Source organism: Orcinus orca, chromosome 21 (assembly GCF_937001465.1).
Source record: "Orcinus orca chromosome 21, mOrcOrc1.1, whole genome shotgun sequence".
Classification (NCBI taxonomy): Eukaryota; Metazoa; Chordata; class Mammalia; order Artiodactyla; family Delphinidae; genus Orcinus; species Orcinus orca.
In genome coordinates, this window is record NC_064579.1 from 15,503,550 (window position 1) to 15,525,513 (window position 21,964).

Genomic DNA, 21,964 nt, shown 5'->3' on the forward strand with positions numbered 1-21,964 from the left:
CTGTGGATGTGAACAATATAAATCCAACCCCAGGGGCTGGTGTCAGAGCAGACATTAGAAGAATGATTAAGATTTTCCTCTTAGACACACACAGAAACGTCTTCCAGGAGGAAGGAACAATAAAAGGAAAAGCATCTACCAGCAGATGTCCATTACTGGAGCATAAAATTTTGGATATTCAGTGGTGTAAATGAGGCAGGAAAGTTAGGCAGAAATCAGGTTGTAAAAGACTTTGTACGCCACACTAAGGAGCCACTTGATTCTACCTATTAGGCAATAAGAAGCCTTTGAAATATTTTTAAGGCCTATCAACTATGCATTTAGAAAGCTGACTATAATTCCAGTAAGGAAGAATGACTTTGAGGTGGATCAATCAGGAAGCTATTTGAAGTACGTGATGATTAATTTCACGTGTCATAGTACCCACGCATTTGGTCAAACACTGGTCTGGATGTTGCTGTGAAGATATTTCCAGGTGAGACTAATATTTAAATCAGTAGACTTTGAGTAAAGCAGTTTACCCTCCATAATGTGGGTAGGGGCTACATCAAGTCATTTAAAGGTCTTAAAAGAAAAGTAGGTTGCCGTGGCTAGGACTTCCAAAACTATGTTAAATAATAGTGGTGAAAGGGGGGGTGGCTGGGATGAATCGGGAGACTGGGACTGACATATATACATTAATGATACTATGTATAAAATAGATAACTAATGAGAACCTACTGTATAGCACAGGGAACTCTGGTTAATGCTCTATGGTGACCTAACAAAGAAATCTGTCACTATCATTTGAGTTTGGTGGAGCCTCTAAATCAGATAGGAAAGTGGGAAGTCTTAAGAGTGAAAAAAGAAAAGGCTTCAATATGCTGTCATTACAGGCTGTTGAGCTGGGAAAGCTGGAGGTGGACTAACTAGATGCGGAGAATTTTATGTGATTGCTTTGATTTTGTCTTGAGTTCGAAGCTGGGGCAAAAGATAAAAAAGCTGGCAGTCAGTGACTAAGTCCTGACCACTCTGGGTTAATTGCTATAGAGGCTGTGAGTCGGAATTCTGCTCTCATAGGTGGTCTGGCTATCGTCCATTTGTCACAGTACACTTAGTCTTTTAACCTGTTAACTCTAACTAGTTTTAAATGTCAATTGAGAGCTTATAAACATTTCTCAAAGACATTTTCCTATTATGACATTAATCCAGATATATTATGAAATGTAATTTATTGGAAAAAGGGAAGATTTTCTACTTTAAGAACACTGAACCATTACTAAACTGGAGATTTAGAGCTGGTGAGGCAGGCCTGTTAAAGTTATTATTCATCTAAAAATAAAAATAAATAAATAATCTTGGATATATCCAGTAAAGAATAAACAAAAACCACAGTAGTACGGCATCTTAGATCTGAGTTACAATTCTGGCTCCTCCACTTACTAGCCATGTGTTTTGGACAAGTTAATTTAACCTCTAGGTGGGGTTAATAACAATAACTGCTTTCTTGGGTTGTTAGGAGAAATTAGTTAACATGTGAATAATAGTAGCTATTATGATTCGTAATTCTCATAATTATCTATTTTATTATTTAGTATTGTTTCCTCAGTGACTACAATGAGGTAATTTACTCATTATAGTTATCCACCAAATAAAAGACTATACTTCTTGAATAAAAAGACATAATCCCAACCACTTACTGTATTATAAGATCTTGACCATCTATGATACTACATGATTAAATATAAACAGAATAACTAAAGCTACCATTATAAAAAGCAAAAGTTTCTTTGAGAGCTAAAACATCTATTAATATTCACTGCTATTTTTAATAGATGCATTTATATTAACAGGCATTGTCTCAGGCTGTGCTTAATTGGCAAACAATTTCTTTGCATAGCAAATGGCAGCTGTCCATTTATATATTAAATATATATACTTAATGCCAAATTTGATATATTCATTATTAATTTTATTAAAACACTCAAACAAGACACATTCTCTATTAGGTTACTCTCTAGAGAACTATCTCCTTCAGAAATTAGGATTATAAAAGTCTGATTCTTTGTAATTATAAGTAGTATATGTTGCACTCTTGTAAGCAAGGTTAAAAATACCATTCAAACACTGAATCTTAAGGAGGAGATTACTGTAAATAGAATTAAATCCTTAGCTTAATCACTGAGATGAAAATAATAAATTCTAAGTCAGGCAGCTCAGATAATTTTCCAGAGTATTTCTGTGGGAAATATAATGGTTTGTCTTACACTGAAAATAATGTGACAAAGTGCAATTAATAAATGAAGCTATAAATTCATTATATAAAGATAAAATATATTATTCCATATTTTATTTTCAAGATACTGTATATTTTCAAATTTAATTTAATGATCTCTAGAAAATATGGTAGTGTCATTAATATCATAAATATACCTTTTCCATTAATTTTGCAGATTCTATTAATTTAGAAAAGTCAGCTCATAAATAATTCTAATGTTGTTTTCCAAACAAAATTTGTAAAGCATTAATGAATGACTATTTTAAATTCATGAAATCTCAGATTATAAAAGCTGATTATGAATATTTAATACCAAAAAGTTATCCTTATGTAGTATTGTTTCGATTGATTTTAGGTGTATTTTCCCACACTGTTCTTTAATGAATTCATTTTTGCTATATTCTAAATATTTATTGAGTTAACGAGTCCATGTATAGGAATGCAATAAAATGGAGGTAAATTTTTAAAATGTAATTAGAATTGTGTGAAGCTAGAGGTCAGAGAAAGTAAACACCTGTAAAATATTAACCATACATTCAAAACAACAATCTACATTTCCCATTCCCAATTCTGCTAATTATTGGAATGTAAATTATTGAATTTACATTAAAAACTTACCTGACCTTAGTTTATTAACACAGCTTTATCTGAGGGCTAATTTCTATTCTCGTTCTAATCTAGAAAGAATAAGCAGAAAAAGCAAGAAATTCAAGAAAGATTTAAGGCACCTGGAGTTTAGAATTTACACATTATATACTGCTCTTTCCCTTCCTTCCTCTCAGGCACAAACACTGGCTAATTAGCTCCTGGGTTTTATTTGAGAGACCAAAAAAGAACAAAAGGTCAGGACAGGTTTGCATCGCTGACACTGTTAAATTCTGCTTGGAGTTTCAGAATTTAGATTCAGGTTATTAGTTGGAATATAGTAGTATTGCTTGAAATATTTAATTTTGTAATGATTCAAAATGAAGATTTTATTTCGTGTTGTTTATGTGTTTGCTTATGACTGTGATGTGGCCGTGAGCAGACACTGATTGTGTGCTGTCAAGAGCCTGTCAGAATTATGCTGGAATTCAAGGATAGGTGATTTGCAATTACAATTTTGCTACCCAAATACCCAATTATCAGCATTCTGGAAAGCAATGTTTAATAATTATTCACCAATACCCTGCCAATGCCGAAGTGACGCAGAATCATGGATTTAAATTTTAGATTGATAATTTCTATATTTGTTTATAAATAACATCTTCTGAAACAGAAGCTTTATGAAACAAAATTTATAAGCAAAAGTTTATAAAACAAATTATTAAGGTAAAATGACTTATCAAACTTTTTGTTGCACATTTACTGAATTATATGACTTCTCTGAGAATATGGAGCTACATCATTGATCAGAAATCAATTTGTCAGGTAATACATTTGACTAAAAAAGAGTGTCAGTTGCCTTTGGTGGAAAGATGCTATGATAGCAGTTATTTTTTTCTAAAATAAAAAGAGTAAAGTCAGTGTCTCCATATTGATTACAGGAGAAAAAAATGAGAACTAATATGAATCACATGTTAATGTCTTCCACTAGCCATACAATTTGCAAAATTAGGGTTGCAAATATTAGCTTACCATATCTCAAAATGAACCTCTATAGGTATAGACTTGTATCACAAAGGGCTAAATTAAAGGGCTAAAGGAGGATTTGGGGGACAACATTCAATATGGGGAATGGCAACAAAACAGGTCTAACTTTTCCATAATTATTTCTTTAAGGTGACATACCAATACCTAAACTATCAACAGGTTACTAAAAAACATTAAGAATGCATTTTTTTACTAAAAAATAGAGAAATCAGCCAATTACACTCTACGTTGTCTACAAGGAATAATACAAATAGTTGTATTGAGTTGACTCGAACAACATTAATGCCCCTGGAATAACTCAAGATTCACAGTTTAGTGAACAATCAAGGGAATATATTTATTCTTTACTGTAGATATGACTAAGCATGACATTTTGTATTGGAAGGCCAGAGCTCTATTAAGTACAGGAATACGGTTTTGGTTGATTTTTAAAATGTATACATATTTATATTTTATATATAATGTCAATAGATTTTCTTTTTTGATGGCCATTTTAGGTTCACAGTAAAATGTAATGAAAGATACAGAGATTTTCATATACCCCTTACCCCCATAAATGGACACCCTTCCCCATTATCAGCATTCCAGCCAGAGTGGTACATTTATTACAACTGATGAACCTACATCAACACATCATTATCAACCAAACTCCACAGTTGCTTGATTTTTCTGATTGGCGAAACTTTGTAAGGCATCAGCAATTTTTGTTTGCCTCCAATCTCAGTATTCCTCCATTTGGGAGACACTTAAAAAGCTTAGGCCAAATGAGTATAAAATTACTCAAGTACTAGGAGAATTAATAGTAGGAAATTTTATAGAGCTAGAGATAAATGATTCCCAGGAAGAATTCCTATCCACAATTTTAATGAAATAAACCACTGTTATTTATTTTTAGAAGGGGGGAAATACAAATAAAAGTGTTTATTTAGTGAATGATTTATCTTTCACAATTTTTATTAAAATAAGATTACAATTGGAAAACTATTTCAGAGTAATAGTATATTGCACTTGCTACTTTAAACATGATTTTTAGGAAGAACTGAATATATATTGTTTATTGGCTTCATGAACACAGCTCTTCATGCAAAACATGGATTGAATTCTAAATAGGAGTCTTGATTGGATACATCAGTTAAATAAATTAAGGAGGTAGTCCACACAGTGGTTGTGGTAGAACTACATAAGTTTTGCTACTTTATAAGACTTATAAGCTTATTTTGGATTTAAGCAAAAGTAAAGAATATTCACAACAAAATTATCAAGTCAAGTTAACTGAATGAAGCTACCAATTGAAAAAAGCAGAAAGCAACGCCCTGTTTTAAAATATGCACATATATCACTGTATGTATAGGAATCAGACCTAGTCAGCCAGAGGAAAAGTCAAGTACTTTCATCATTAATAAAATATAATCAGGGCAGTCAGGTTAGGCTTCTTCCCACCCAGAGGGAAAATAGAGGTCAGAAGTCTAGCTACACAGCTTAATCTGTTTCCTAGGGACTAAATTCACTTTCATATAAAAATCATTGATGAGGAAAATGAAAATATTTCTTGATCTAATATTCAATGGCTCATAACTAAAGATTAGATTTCCATATGGGTTTTTCCAGGTCAGTAAGATTTTTCTGATGCACTTAATATTATTTTTAGAAGGCAGACATCAGAAAAAGGTGCTGATCTAGGATCAGGTGTGTCTTTTGTAAAATATGGATTGGTCCCGTCTTGGCAGATGAAAGTCTAATTTCATCCTAAAGAAAATAGCTTGTTGTCTCTGAAAATCAAATACTAATTTCTCCATTTTCTTAAGTAAAACAAGACAATTGGCACAGTAGTATTTTTAAGTTCCCATTATTATTTCATAAGGTCTTTAAAACATTTAGATTTCACTAATAACCCATAGTTTTGGATTTAATTCCAGAAAAGAAAACAAGCCTTTTTATATTGAGTATAGTGAACTCACTATGGTTCACACAGATTTCTACTGATTATAAAATACATAGCCACTGAATAAAGTTTACAAAAAAGTACAAGAAGAAAGTTGGAAAAAGAAACTTATAAGAGCACCACTAAAAGGTAATTACTATTTAATATTTTGCTTTTATTTAAGATACTGGGTTGGCCAAAAAGTTCGTTCAGGTTTTTCTGTAACATACAAAAACCAGAACGAACTTTTTGGCCAAACCAATATTTTTCTAAGCAACTCTTTTTAGAGATGATATAATACTGCATATGTTATTTTAAATATGTCTTTTTACTTGATTCTATAGTATAAACACTTATTCAAAATCATTAATATGATTTTGGAACTTAATTTTTAATGATTAATATTGCATACATAAATTTATTACTATAACCTTAACTCCCTCTTGTGTTTAGATCTTTATGTTGCTTTTTACATACAGAAGATATACTTATTTGGACATAAATTTTTCTCTACTCTTCTGATTATTTTCTTAGGGTACATACCTGATGTCAAGTTACTCTAAAGGCCTAGAATTCTAAACAATTGTACAAGTTTCAAATTATTCTTTATAAAGGAAAGGAAAAACCCTTTTGTGCTGTCAAGCAATGACTTAATATTGTCATTACTTTTAATAAAACTTCAGGGTAACTATCTTTAAGCTGTAGGATATCTGGTGATTATAAAAGTAAGTATGTGGTGTATTTGCATCTAAATATAGATACACACATACACATGCACATATATACACATATATATTGAATATAGACATATTAAAGTGTGTAATATTTCTGCAGGTAAACCAGTACTAAAGGGAAAATAATAAATATATGGTAATTTGATAAGTTTGAAAATGGTACTTAAAACACTGACAACACCAAATGCTTGTGAAGCTGTGGAGCAACAAACACCCCCATTCACCGCTGGTGGAAATGCAAAATGGTGCAGCCACTGTGGATGGCCGCTTGGCAGTTTCTCACAAAACTAAACATACTCCTACCATATGACCCAACAATCATGCTCTTTGGTATAACTCAAAGGCATTGAAAAGTTACGTTCACACAAAAACCTGCACGTGGATGTTTACAGGAGCTTTATTCATGATTGCCAAAACCTGGAAGCAATCAACATGCCCTTCAGTAGGTGAATGTATAAGTAAATTGTGGTACATCCAGACAATTATTTAACACTAAAAAGAAATGAGTTGTCAAGCCATGAAATACATGGAGGAAACTTAAATGCGTTTAACCAAGTGAAAAAAGCCAATCTGAAAAGGCTACATGCTGTATAATTTCAACAACACGACATTCTAGAAAACGCACTATGAAACGCACCAGAAAACTGGCAACACTATGGAGGGTTGCCAGGTTTTGGGGATTTCCGGTATTAGTGGAGAGGCGGGGATGAATAGGTAGAGGACAGAGGAATTTTATATCAGTGAAACTGCTCTGTATGATACTATTATATCATGTTTGACACATGTCATTGTTTAATTGTCCAAACCCACAGAATGTATAACATCAAGTGTGAATCCTGATGTAAACTATTCATTTTGGGTAATCCATGATGTGTCCACTGATTTTAACACATGTGCCTCTACGGTGGAGATGTTGATGGTGTACATGTGTGGGGTCAGAGGGCATGGGGGAACTCTGTACTTGCTGTGAACCTAAAAGTGCTGTAAAAAAAAAAAAATCAAGCCTATTTGAAATTCTAAAAATAAAAGATATTTAGCTCTTGTTTTAATTGAATTTCTTAGGATACAAGTGAAGTGGAGTCTATTCATCCTATGAATCTTGACTGCACATGTGACTTTCTTTGGCTAATAGAAGGCTCAGACTTGAGTGATGACGGCCGACGAGTTTGGGTCTTAGACATCTAGAGGTCTTGCATATATCTACGCTCTTCCTTGGAACTTCTAACCTGTTTAACAATGGCTAGTTTACTGGAGGAAGAAAGACATGTGATCCAAGTGAAATGACTGTCAAGTATGGGGATGAGGCATCCTAAACCAGCCAAGCTACAAGCTGGCTAGGACAGCTGACTGCAGACCCATGAGGAAGTGCTACCAACATCAGACGACGGAATCACCCAGTTAATCCACAGATTCCCGATTTAAATTAATGTTGATTATTTTAAGCTACTGGGATTTGTGTCCGTTACACAGCATTCTTGTGGCAACAGATCACCAATACATTGAACTTGTTTAAAATGCCTGTTAGTATATGAAAAGTTGAGTATGCCTATAGTTAAAACAGAGCTCACATTTCTTATTTGTACAAATGGCAGAAAAAGTTATAGCAAGTATCATGATTCTGCAGTTCTGTTATAATTAATATACTATGAATATGATAATGAATCAAAAATAGAGAAACAGAACATAAACTAATATTAGCAGACAGTAAAGTAAGAACCTCACCCCATTTCAAAATTAACTAGAAAATATTCAATCTCATGCCCCTATAAAAATGTATGAGGTCTTATATGTGAACTTATTAAATTATTGTCGAATAGTAGAATATTGCTTATGTAGAAAAATTGTATTTTGGCTACACTGACGTGTGAATAACATCAACAGTAGAATGATTCCTAAGCAGGTGAAGCCTGTGGTGTTAGATAAACAAATATTCAAACATTAATTCAGTCACTTTTTAATTACGTGAATTTGGGCAAAGTTTTTTATTTTAAAAGAGATAATAATATGCATCTCATGGGAATGTCCTACTATGTAACACAAACTATGTAAAGTACCTAACAAACTGTTGCATGAATACTTGTTCCCTTTCCTTCTTTACTAACACCAATTCCTATGTTTCTTTAAATACCTAGGTATTCAGGTATTTTAAATAAATTTATAAGAGTCTTCCTAGTGCAAATCTGGTTATTTTGTCTGTTTTTTTGCAGCTCACTAACCAGAGCTCTTAGAGAAACATAAAGTGACAAGATTGCTTTTAAGTCATCAATCAAGACTGAAGCATATCAGAGAAAAATTAACTAGGTTAACCGAAAAACAGAGTCCAATTCATAAAATTGCAACTCACTGGAAGTGAGATTAAAAGGCATATTACAGTGGAGACGCACACAGGTTTTACACATTGTTTAAGCAATTTGTATTGCTTCTTAATAATCATATTTTTTGGACTTTAATGAACACTGAAAATAAATACTTCTTTTGTAACAAGTGCACACACATGCATATTTGGGTCATGCTGAAATTTAGGTTTTACACTTCCCTCCTCCGACTAAAACTAAAACTAGCATCAGGAGATAAACTTGGTCAATTTATATGAAGACTTTTAACAAATGCCCAGTGCTTTTTCTGTTTAGTTTAAGTTAACCCCTTGATCAAGAAGAAATAAAGAGGATATGAGAGATAACAGAGGCTTAGCCTATTTCAAAATTTTTTAAGCTCAGAAATATACACAATTTTCAATAGCAGAAATATGTGAATCATGAGAGAACAGATATATAATTCTCTAATGACATTATTCAGTGGAATTTACAAGTTGGAATACAGCTGAACACTGTTGAAGTTGTATTATGGACCGTCATGCATGCTTTGGGAAGGAAGCTGTGAGCTACCCCAAAGATGATAGCCATCAGCTGATATAAACAGCTTCTGAAACAGTGTAAGTATCTGCAGAGGTGCTGTAATGGTGAATTTCTGGAAAGATTTAAAACTAAATATTAAACTATTTAGCAAACTAAATCTGCTTATAATAAATAGTGTTAACATGTTGTATAGTACTATTAATTTATTATGTAGTACTAACATATATTTGATCTAGGAATGAGTTTACAAACTAACAAGAAAGTCTATGGTGAAATTATTATTTAAATTAAATTCATATGAATCCCTGCCTAAAAGATGACCTTTATTAAAAATATATTTTCTTAGAAACAAATACGACATTTCAATTAGGCTTTTGAAAAACAAATGGTTGCTTCATTTTTTTTACAAAATAGCAAAATGTTAACTCTTCTTAAGATAATTAGCATTGTTTCATTTTAAAACTTAAAATTCCCTCTAAATTTCCTACTAAGTTAGTCAAAGTATAGGTCATACTATATGCTATTACATGTGAGGACAAGCACAATGCACTTATTACATTAAGTTCAATGTGATCTAACACATTTTATAGTCTGGTTGCAAGTCACCAACATGGGTGAGTGATTTTATCTTTCTGGATTTCCATCTTCTCTGTGTAAAACAGGCACTGAAAAAAAGTCTTTTCCATCTCTCTGTATTATAAAAACATATGAACTAACAAGTCTGTACTTGCTATAACTTTCTATTCAATGGCTGATTTTCTTAATTCTTTGTTTTCTCCTGCAAAATATCTGGTATTCTAATGTAGTTCATTTAGCACATGCCATGTAGAGTTCACGGTTTATCTTATGCCCCTGTTTTTGTACTTTAATTCAGTCAAAGGAATGACTGCTTGGTACTTGTTTGAACTTGGATAAAAGTGACTAAATTTTTCTTTCTAAAGGCAAGGGAAGGAAATGTCCTGCTAGGCTAAGACTAAGCATGAATGATTTCACCTGAGAGGGACAATTTGTCAGAAAATTATGAGGAGGTACAAACAGAGAGTTATAATGGAAGCAGTCTTGCAACATTAACTGTACTATTCACTCTCATAAATTCTGTAGTAAACCCACACACGCCACACGGAGGGGCGGTGCAGGCCGGATGGCTCTCCGGCAGGCGGGCTCCCACTGCTGGCACTCCCCCTGTGGAGTGGTCGTCATGCCACAGAAGATAGCGCCCCACCCACCTTGGCTTAGGGCGGGAGCCATGATTCATGTACTGAGGAATTAACTGGAAAAAATGGAAATGGCAGCCCAGAAAGGTGGACAAAAGCTATGGTCCTAAATCACCTTCAGAATGGTTTTTCACCATGAGCAATTAGTTACTCCTCAGCAAAATATAGTTTAACGAGGGCAAAGACTAGATTGGAGTCACACAGGGATAAAACAGCCTTTATGAAAATCATTGTCCCTTTTATAAAAGTGCCATTAATAAGCACCATTTCTCTATCCAGAAATTAAGCTTAATGCTCATTCTGGCAAACTCAAAAGATAGTCATGTTTGGAACTTACAGAAGAGTTTTCACTGTTCTAATTACTCACTGACTGTGAGAGATTAGGCACGCTTCCCCATTAAATTAAAATAGTTCAGAGGATTGAGGTATCTTTTGTCCAATGAATATTAAATATACTTAAAAAGCAGTGATGTCATAGTTATGTATCTAATGGTATTGTGTGAATGCACTAAAGTAGACAGGAAAGTAAATTATTTAATGAAGAACATTGAACTAATTTAATTTTAACCGAATCTTGATAACATTAATGCAATGAAAGGTGACAAAAAGAGCATGAACTTTAAAATTGTAGAGCCCAAGCTTCTAACCTTGCTCATCAGTGTGACCTGGGGAAGTTTATCTAATTTCCCTAAGCCTCTGTGTCTTCAACTGCCAAAGGGGATATAATATTTACTTTGCAGTGTTGTGAAATTCAGTAAGGTCTGGTCTATGAAGCATATAATCTGGCTGAATACAAACTACATGCTAAATAAATATGGGCTGCCGGGCATCTCAAACTTTCACTCCCAGATCTAAAGGTTCTAACCTAAGGGCTATAATTCAGACTGCAATATCTCTATCAGGTAAGCATTTAAAGCTCTGACCGTTAAAGAAACTCAGAACATTTAGGATCAAAAACAGAAATCCCACTCTGTCATCCAATTTTTAAGTAGTATGTTTGTCAAAATGGTTCAAAAAAGAGATTAGCTCTGGAAAATAAGTTCCATCATTCAGACAGGCCAGTAGGGTCCCTTTCAGGTAATGCACATTTTCAAACTAAACGTCTTAGGGTCATCCAAACCATGATGGCGTTTTGACAGCTGAACTCTTCCTCTTAAAAGTTTTGGGTAAATTTTTATATCTGAGTGTCAACTTAGAATTTCAAAAGAAATCTTTATTATCCATCCATCATCCCAAGGAAGTAAGACATTTTCTCTTACACAATGTATCCTATAAAATAAATAACTAATTATGAACAGCTGATCATTATGAACAGCTAATCACAGCCTGGAAATAATGTAGGTCATTACATATAGCTAGCACTAATTAGTACTTACTCTGAGGCTCTATGTTAAGCAGTTTTATAAGAGTTCACTCGCTTATTACTTCTAATATGTCTATGAGTCAACACCATTGACCATTTTGCAGATGAAGAAACTGGAGTTAGAGAGGTTAAGTGACTCGCACAAGACCATCCTTCTAAGCAGCTGTTCTGGAGCCAGAATGGGAATCAGGCTGTCTGTCTCCATAGCTCATGCTCTTAACCTTTATGCATATCATTAGTATGAAACAAGATTATAAACACCCTCATTTCTTTACTACTTATTCATTAATACACATGTTTTTAGACCTTTTTACATTTCTAGGACTGTTTTATGCTCAACATTAATAGAAAAAAATCGTTAACTCACATGATGTATGGAATAACTGAGAAGTCAGAACAGCAGAAATAAGAGTAATAATAATAATAATAATAATGGCAAAATCTTAGCTGTTAGGATATGCCAGGCACTTCTGAAGAACTTTCATTATTTTAATTGTTTTGACGTTTACAACGATCTAATAAAAAGAATAATATTGCACCCATTGTACAGAGTAGGAAACTGAACCACAGTTTAATTTGTTGAAGGTAACATAGCGAATCAGTGGTAAAACCAGGATTTGGATGCAAAGGGCTGGTCCAAAGTTCATTCGTTTAACCACTGCTCATGGATGATGAGAGGTGTTTTTGGCAGTACAAGCAATCTAAGGGAATCTGCTACTGACACCAATTTTCTATGGGAAAATATCTTAACAATATGTAGTAGAGACTCAAGCTTTTTCCTTGGTTATATAATAGTTATGGTTATAAAAATGAATTCATGTTCTGTTCTTAAATTGTTGCATACACAAAACAGATGGTGATATGTCTGTGGGTTTTTGAAAGGAATGAATAAAGAGCATAAGCTTCAGAAGTTTTGGAAGTCTGATTCTGAGTCCATGTTTTATAACAATTCTGTGAGAAATGCAAATAAAAACCCACACCCCTGCTTTTGCCCTGTGGGCCACTTGAATAAAATTCTTCCCCTTTTCTACTTTCTCCTGTTATTGATCCATTTCATCTTTTTTCAGTAACCGGAGACTAGTTTATAATTAGTGGGGACTTATTTTGTCCCCACTAATTATTTGTATCTTTTATTTTTATTTGTATCTTTTTATTTTTTTTGATCAAAGTAAATTTAGAAAATCGCAAGTATCCTTAAGATGAGACCAAGCTGGGTCAACAAATTTCTCTAGACAATCTCAATATTCCATTGATTTCAATTGCTAATGAAGAGACTTGGGGAAGTTATGAGTGTGGTGGGCAGGCTGAGCCTCCACTGCAGAAGTTTCCCTCCCAAGAGAGGCTGGAAGTCAGGAAACACAGTTAGTTTCTCTCACACTTGAGGTTCTGATTACGTTTTCTAGAGGGATTGTAATAAGTGATGTAATGGTCAACTGAAAATAATGTATTACCTACTATGTGCCTGGCAAAGATACCAAGATAAAAAAGATAATAAGACCCGATTCTGCTCCATGAGGAATTCCCACATTAATGGGGCTTTGGGAAAACGGGTGGAGAAGAGTACATATTTAGATGAAACATAATTATACATCTAATACAACATAGTAAATCCTATTGCAGAGATAAGACATATGACTAAAAATAAAGGAATAAATCTGTCAGAAAGGGACATCCAGATAAACAAACGAACCAATAAACAAAGAGGATCTTTATGAGCTAGCTGGCTGTCAGATTTGTGGCTTAAGAGGTAGCAGTTTAGTTTAGCTGGCAGTTCTCTGTTAAGAGTTAAGGAGAACAAAAGAAACCCTTATAGGTTGCTCGTGGTGGTAGCAAACTGACTCAATCACTTTAGGGAAAAAAATTCATGTTAAAAGCCAATATTTCTAGACATACACTCTAGAATCTAGAACCTAGAGAAACTCTTGTACATTTGCAACTACACTTATCAATATACAAAAATATTCTTAGGATCACTGTGAGAGCAAATTAAACAACAAAAAATACTTTGGAAATAACTCAAAAGGAAAATTGATAAATAAATAAGGTAGACTCATAATGAAATTTACAGCAGTAACTAAATAAATTGCAGCTATACACATTAACAGGAATAAATCTTGCAAACAGATTGCTGACCTAAAAGCAGTATAATGTCTGAGGTTTATACATACACATACACTCACATGAAACTAAAAAATCAAAAAAAAAAAACATTCAGGAATGTGGTTCTCTATAGATAGAGTTAGGAGACATTGGTAATGTTTATTTTTATAACTGGGGGATGTGGCACAGTGTTCATTTCATTGTTTATGATTGTTATTATAATCATTTGTGCCTTAAATATATATATATATGTATATTCTTTTGTAGGATAAAATATTTCATATTAAATAAATGTTAATAATGGCAGCTCTCTGTACCACTGATAATGGATAATCAAGGTTGGGCCTGCCTTCTTGGAATGTATTGGCTCTTAAATCAGGAGCCACTGGGAATTATTAATCTTGGTGTTTAGAACACAAAACTGCTTTTTCAATGTAGAAGTTAATAAATACCACTGCATAGACCACGAACCATCCCCTGTGCTTATGAGACCTTAAATAGTAGCAAAGAGACCTGGGATAACTAGTAGTTTTGCCTCAATTCTTCCTAGGTCAAGCTGGGCCTTTGGAAAGGCACACATCATAGTGAAATGAACAGCTAACTGGTTTTCAACGCAGGTAATATTAAAGACTGACATTTATCCCACAAATACTTGTGAGGGGCTAATTATCTGGAAGGGATTATCCTCTGCTTTGGGAATACAGCAGTGGAAGGCCTCACGGAGCTTATATTCCATTTGTGGAGAGGGGAACAGACAATAAACAAGGTCATACAGAAAGAAAATATTTTGTGATAAACATGCTAAGGAGAGGAGAAAAAAACAATTAAAAATCAATGAAATATGGTTAGTTCATATTTAAGCTTCACATATGTTTATCCATATTCATAGATTCTGAGTAAGAAATAAAATGCATCTGAGATTAGGACACAGCTTTGATAAATATAAGAACTGGTTGGATAAATGGAGATGGGAAAGTTCATTCCAAAGTAATGGTCCTATTAGAAAGTGAAATGAAGAAAACTGTGAGAGTAGCAAGTTTTTGGATGGACACACAGATGATAGCATATTGCATACACACTTTAGCCATCTTAGGTAGATTGGAAATGGCTATAGATAATACATCACTTGGTTACTGATGAAGATTTCAAAAAAAGGAATAAATACTTACAAGTGTGAGATGGGGATGTGTGATGTGTCATTTACCAAAGTATTAGAAGGAGTACAGGATTTAAGAATCAGAAAAAGTATATTATTTCATATTCCGCCCGAATTAACATTTAGCTTTAGGGCTTCCCTGGTGGCGCAGTGGTTGAGAATCCGCCTGCTAATGCAGGGGACACGGGTTCGAGCCCTGGTCCGGGAAAATCCCACATGCCGTGGAGCAACTAGGCCCGTGAGCTACAACTATTGAGCCTGCGCGTCTGGAGCCTGTGCTCCGTAACAAGAGAGGCCGCGATAGTGAGAGGCCCGCGCACCGCGATGAAGAGCGGCCCCCGCTTGCCACAACTAGAGAAAGCCCTCGCACAGAAATGAAGACGCAACACAGCAAAAATAAATTAATTAATTAATAAACTCTTACCCACAACATCTTCTTTAAAAAAAAAAAAAAGAGTGGCAAAGAAAATTCAAAAGTTTAAAAAAAAACATTTAGCTTTAAAAAGTGAGAAAGCAGAAAGCTAAATATAGTATTATGTGCAATCTCAACTTTAGAAAGGTACACTAAAAGAAAATATGATAAAAGGTATCAGTGACTCTATAGACAACAGCCATAAACAGAAAGATATCATAAAAGGGTTGATCATCTTGTACACATATACTTATAAATATGTAATAAAGAGAATATGAGATGAAAAAAGGAAGTCGCAACTAAGGAAACCAAAGGGATTGCATAAGAATCTCTTACATATTCTGATCTTTAGACAGTAAAATGCAATATGATCAAAGATATATATATCCTTGATGTGTATATGTATAAAAGTATATATATGTGTACACTTGTACATGTTTGTTTATATATGTATGTATATGTGTGTATATTGGAACATATTGTGGTCTTGATTAATTGATAAATTGATGTCAGACTGAAAGAATGGAATTAGGATCCTAAGACTGGAGTTAACATACAGGAAGATTGCAACAAGATACCAAGATATCAATAACAACAAAACTATCCAGTGATATAATGGGATGGTTTGCTTATCAACCAAAGGAGGATTTAAGCAGATGCTGAGTGACCAAATAGAGAGAACATTGTAGAGTGAACTCTAGAAATACGTGGATGGTTGAACTAAAAATGTCCCAGTTCCTTTTCAATCCTTAAAAACTAAGATATTCAATCCAGCTTCTCCTGGGATTTCCCTTCATCCAACATTCATCCCACTCATCATATAAGCCTCTAAGAATTTTTTTTTCTAATTTATTCAATTAATTGATTGCTTCAATTATTATCCACATCTGGGTACTCTTGACTTTTCAGTCACAACATTCATGACCTTCCTCTCAATCTTCACTTCATAAATGGCACTTAAGTTTCCATTCTTTCTTTTGCTGGCTTGTGAACATGTCTAATCAAATTAAGTTGCAGTTGGATGCCACCAACTTTTACTTAGTACTCTCATGACTAAAATGAATACTTTATTATTATATTCATTTTCAATTTTCAAGTATAGAGCTAATTGACTTACCATGGGCACTGGAAGAAAAGAACATTGCCTCAGCAGAATGTCTGGTTTGACAGATCTGCTGGACTAGTTTATTATATTGAATCACAAAGATATTATACCAAACAACCAAACAACAACAACAGAAGCTTGTAATTGGGTTATACTGATCTCGAGAGAATGTTGTTTCAAAATCTCTCCCTTACAACTCATGCCTACACTTACCAACTCTCATGGCCAGGAAATTATTGTTTATATCTACCCTCAGTTTTTCACCCTGTGGTATAAAGTCATTTCCTTTTTCTTGATTTTCTGCAGCTGGATATCTCAATAGTAGAGTGATATTATTTTCCACAAAATGAGAAACAGAATAAGGTCATATCAACCATAGAGATCATGTGTAATACTGGTCATAATGATGGACCCAAAGAAGCATCATAGAACAGGTTGGCAGCTACACGTGCTGTGCTGGAAACACAATATTTTGAGAGCAATAACATGTCAAGTTTGCCCAAATAAGAGATGTTAACAGCCACATATTTCCATGTATTGAATGGCAACAGTTGTAATGAAAGTGAAATACATTTTGTGCAGATCAATAACACTCCCTAAACAATTTACACACCATTTACTACTTCTCACTATAGTATGGCAAGTGGTTTTTGGTATTCATTCTAGAGATAGGTACAATCCTAATGTACTAGTGAAAACTAAAGTTGATTTTTTTTTACTGCTCTAATGTAAGAGGATTACAAATTATTTCACTATGCAAGTACATGCAGCTTAATCTGATGTGTAGTATTTAGGACTGCTAAAATCTGCAATTACTAAGTAATTTGGAATTTTTCTGAACAATTACGAATCTCTGCATGGATATAAAGAATATGTTACCTTATAAAAATTATCTTGATACAAAAATTACAACTTTATCTTTCCATTTATTTCAGGTACATATAAATAGCTTACATAGCTAAAGGAAGGATAGTTTTCTATTTCGATTATAAAAAAATAAAATTGTGATTTAAAAAACAACAAAAAAGAAAGATATGCCTAAATTAAAATAAGTAAATAAATGTCAAGATTCCTACAGAAATAAATTCCTTTTCATTATCCCAAGGAATATGTTGACATTTACATTTTGGCCAGCTGAGGTTCAAATTAGATAGCTCCATAGGTAACAGAGACCCAGAGGCCTGTGAGGATCTGGAGGACAAAGATGACGGTTCAGTTATTTTCCCTGAATGGCTTATCCAGCTTTGGCCTCAGCATGGGGCAAGGTATTGGGAGGCTGATGCATGCAGCCATGAAATTACGCATTTTAAGTCTATTTTCTTAATTAATTTAAACATGCTTCATAAACATACATGCATTTAATCTGAAAATTCCTGTGGCCTGGTCACTGGATAGGATCAAGGCTCCCTAAGGTGAGAGAGTTGATCCTATTTTTCCTGAGCTTTTTAAAGATGTCTCTTGATAGAGGAAAAAGAATGCTTGAAATTGTTAAGACTTGGAGAAAAATCTACTCTTCTTCTCTTTAAGAAAAAAATTTTTTTTTTGAAAAATGATGTTGAAGAACTTGCTGTCAGCAACTGCTAGTTTGCCTGATAGTTAAGAGAGCATAAAAAAATCTGCAGGGGTATACATGTTGTCCCTACTGTGTGATACACAAACCACGAATAAAGAAGGCATGAGTAAGTGAACACAGGAGCAGAGCTCAGAAGAACAAAAAGACGACAGATAGAATTAATGACATTTGTGTCAGATATTCTCAAGACTGTTTTTTCTTGGGGGGTGGGGGTACGGGACAAAGGAATGGTTCATGTGTTACCAGAGTCTCATAAAGCTATCATTTGCCTAGTAGCCCCCAGCTCCACCTCTAGCCACCCACAGGCTCACAGGCCTTGATCAATGACCCTGAACATATATCCATGTCTAGGAAGCAGTTATTTTCTCTAATCCTGGAACACACTGAGTCCCGCCCATCTTCTCTTTGTCTTTCATTCCTTTTTTTGATGAATACCCTTCAGAATTTGCACTGTATTGGAAAACATGGAACTCTTGCTGAGCTCATTTTTCTCCATGAGCATATGCTGTTTTATCATGATTTGCATAGTTATAGTTTTTCCTCTTTGGAAGGTTAGGCCACCTGCCCCCCAGGCTCCTACTGCACACAACCGCAGTGCCCTACACTGTGGACAGATGCTGGGCTCATTTTCTAGTCAGAATTCGGTATTCGTGAAGTCAGAAAGAAACTACTCTTGCTAAATCAATACACAGCAGAGTTGGTTTTTTTTTTTTTTAAAAGACAGCCCCACATCGGAAGATCAGTGAAGTTAAATAGCCAGCCTTCCACTCACCCCTGAGGATGCAGAGTTCTAAAGAATAATAGCAATTTGGTCAGCAAAGAAAGATACCTGCCTGGATGTGAAGCTATCAGGTTTCTAAGCAAAGGCAGAATGGTTTAAAGACAGAGTAGAGAAATTTAAGAATTTAGCCAGCAAATATAAAATGGCTAAACTAGACTTTGCTGAAGCAGCTAATTTTTCCCAGATAAGACATCCTCATAGGTTTATTGTACATGGTCAAAAAACTGAAGCAAAATTCATCTGTGGATCAGACAATGATTTTGCTAATTACTGATTTTTGTAAAATAGAGATTTAATTCCTGGTTTATCTTTTATTTACCATGGTCATGCTCTCTGATAGAATGAGATCACCATGTGATGACAATTATAGACATTGTTCCATGCAGCCCAGGAAAATTCCAGGGTTTAGATTTGATCATGCAGTATATTACATAGAAAGCAAATGTAGAGAGGTAAATATTCTGTATAAAGTGTTTCAAAGGAACCTTGTGATTTCCTATATTAATTTTAACATGAAATATCATTTCTAAAAGCAGACTCATTTTTTAGATTCCCAGGTTTAGCAAACAATGCTTTATGCTTATTGATTAAAAGTTTTCTAGCTTCCTAATAAATCAATGTGCTGTGCTGTCTCATGATCTAAATTCCCCACACTCAAATGGCAGGTAGTAAAATATATGTATCATGATTACCTATTGAATGCAGTCATAAAATAATATATGACAGTCTTCGAAATTTCAAGGCAAACATGTAAAGATTAAGATGAATAACTGTCGATTAAAAAAATAATAAAGCTATATGTTCTTTGAACCAAAGGCAACAGATATAAAATCATGGTGGTACTTACCACGGTGAAGTTCATCACTTTCAATATCCAAACTGTCATGGCTAAGTTAACTATCATGGTAACCAACAGCAGAAGGACAAAGAAGTATAAGCACCTCTTTCGCCATCCATAAATTCCCACTGGGTAAAGTTGTGCATTCTCAGCCCTTGGCAGGTTATTTTGTTGTGTTGCTAGTATGTACTGTTCTCGTGTCATCTGAAAAAAAAAAAGAAAGAAAGAAAGAAAAGAAGTATTCAAAAATAAAACCAAAGATTTTTTAAAATCAAAAGGCACAAGATATCTAAGAATAATGGTGAGTGCTCACACAATTATTGATGAGTAATTAAAATTTATTTATTTAATTAAAATGAATTGAAATGTTATAAAACCCCTCAAATGCTTATCACTAGTTTTGCTTTTCAAAGCTATTTAACTACCTGTTACATCTCTAAGATGTGTATCATTTTCAGCGGGGTTTGTCCAATCCTAACATTGACCTTTGCTCTCAGGAGTCTGTGAAGATTCTCAGCAATACTTCCATTTGTCTAAAGCCCAGTAACTGTATGCACAGCCATGCTACTCTTGGAATGGACTTTATCTGTTCTTCGGAGTAGACAGAGGCCAACTGTACCACAAGGTATTTTTGTGACTTTAAAAATGCAGGATAGGGCTTCCCTGGTGGCACAGTGGTTGAGAGTCCGCCTGCCGATGCAGGGGACACGGGTTCGCGCCCCGGTCCGGGAAGATCCCACATGCCGCAGAGCAGCTAGGCCCGTGAGCCATGGCCACTGAGCCTGCGCGTGCGGAGCCTGTGCCCCGCAACGGGAGAGGCCACAGCAGTGACAGGCCCGCGTACCGCAAAAACAAAACAAAGAGCAGGATATAAGGAGCTCAGTGTATATGTTTTAATAAAATGTCAGTGTGTTTGCAAAAACCTATGGAAAGAAAATCACTTTTATTTAGAATTATATAGATATAACTATTTAATCAAAACTTTTATTTAGAATGTTATTTATTTTAGTTGTATTTCAATGAGTTATCAGTATAAAATTGATCTCTGAAAGAACAAACAGCATATTTACTATCCTGTAACATAATACAATGATATCAGCACAAGTCAGTTTTGGAAAAGAGGAGATGGTATTCTATGGTAGTATATAAATTCAGGTTCTAAATTAGTTCTTTCAAAGAGCAAATGCATTATTTACTATCTGATAAAACCTAAAAATATGGATAAGAAATGTCAAGGCATATGTACTGGGTATACAATTTTCATAATAATATATTCATTACCTGAAGGATGGAAACTTTAAATTTTATAAAATATGATTTTCTATAGAACAATAATTGTTCTTTTTTTCTTTTTAGGTTTTTCTCAGATTTCTTGTGCATGCAATTAATAATTAATACACCAACAGAAATAATGCTGAATAAATTATGCAATGATAAAAACAACATAACAAAGAATTTAAATTACTTATTAAGTAGTACAAAATATATAATGTAAGATTATTAACTTATGGTGTTAACTGACTTAATCCTACACTAAATAAAATGTTGAACTATATACTGAGAAATGCAAAATACCCAAGTTATTTGGCTTTCTCCCATTTTTCTTTTTATTTTAGAGCTATAACTTCAAATTGTATTAATGCACCGTTAAATATTATCACTCCAATTTTTTATGAGTGACATATATTATATGTAAGAAAATAAAAATAGTTTCATATGTTAAATTATAATTTAAAATGTATTAGAAGAGCTAATACTATTAGATGATTAAGAACAAATTCCTTCATAATATAAAAAATTACCTTTTTCTTTATTGTCATTGTTATTATTTAAATTAATATTTAATATTTTTTTGAAAGTAGCCCAAAAGCTTTAGACCTTAATTCCAATTTGGAGTGGAGATGTGTAACTTACTAACTGCTACAAAACGTAAAGTTATACAACAGGTGACAGAATACCATAGGAATTTACTTTGCCTGAAGATTCTGGTGGAGATTTTATATCTGACAATGGCTATTATTAC

General features: G+C 33.9%; 1 protein-coding gene across 1 annotated transcript in view; it reads right to left on the reverse strand.

Moving 5' to 3' along the window:
* SGCZ (sarcoglycan zeta) overlaps window positions 1-20,279 on the reverse strand; it is a 331,450-nt gene extending 311,171 nt beyond the window's left edge. The window contains exon 1 of the mRNA XM_004277165.3: window positions 19,951-20,279. Within this exon, the coding sequence (XP_004277213.2) occupies window positions 19,951-20,145 (195 nt within the window). The 5' untranslated portion in view covers window positions 20,146-20,279. The remainder of the gene's footprint in view (window positions 1-19,950) is intronic.
* Between the last annotated feature and the right edge of the window lie 1,685 nt (window positions 20,280-21,964).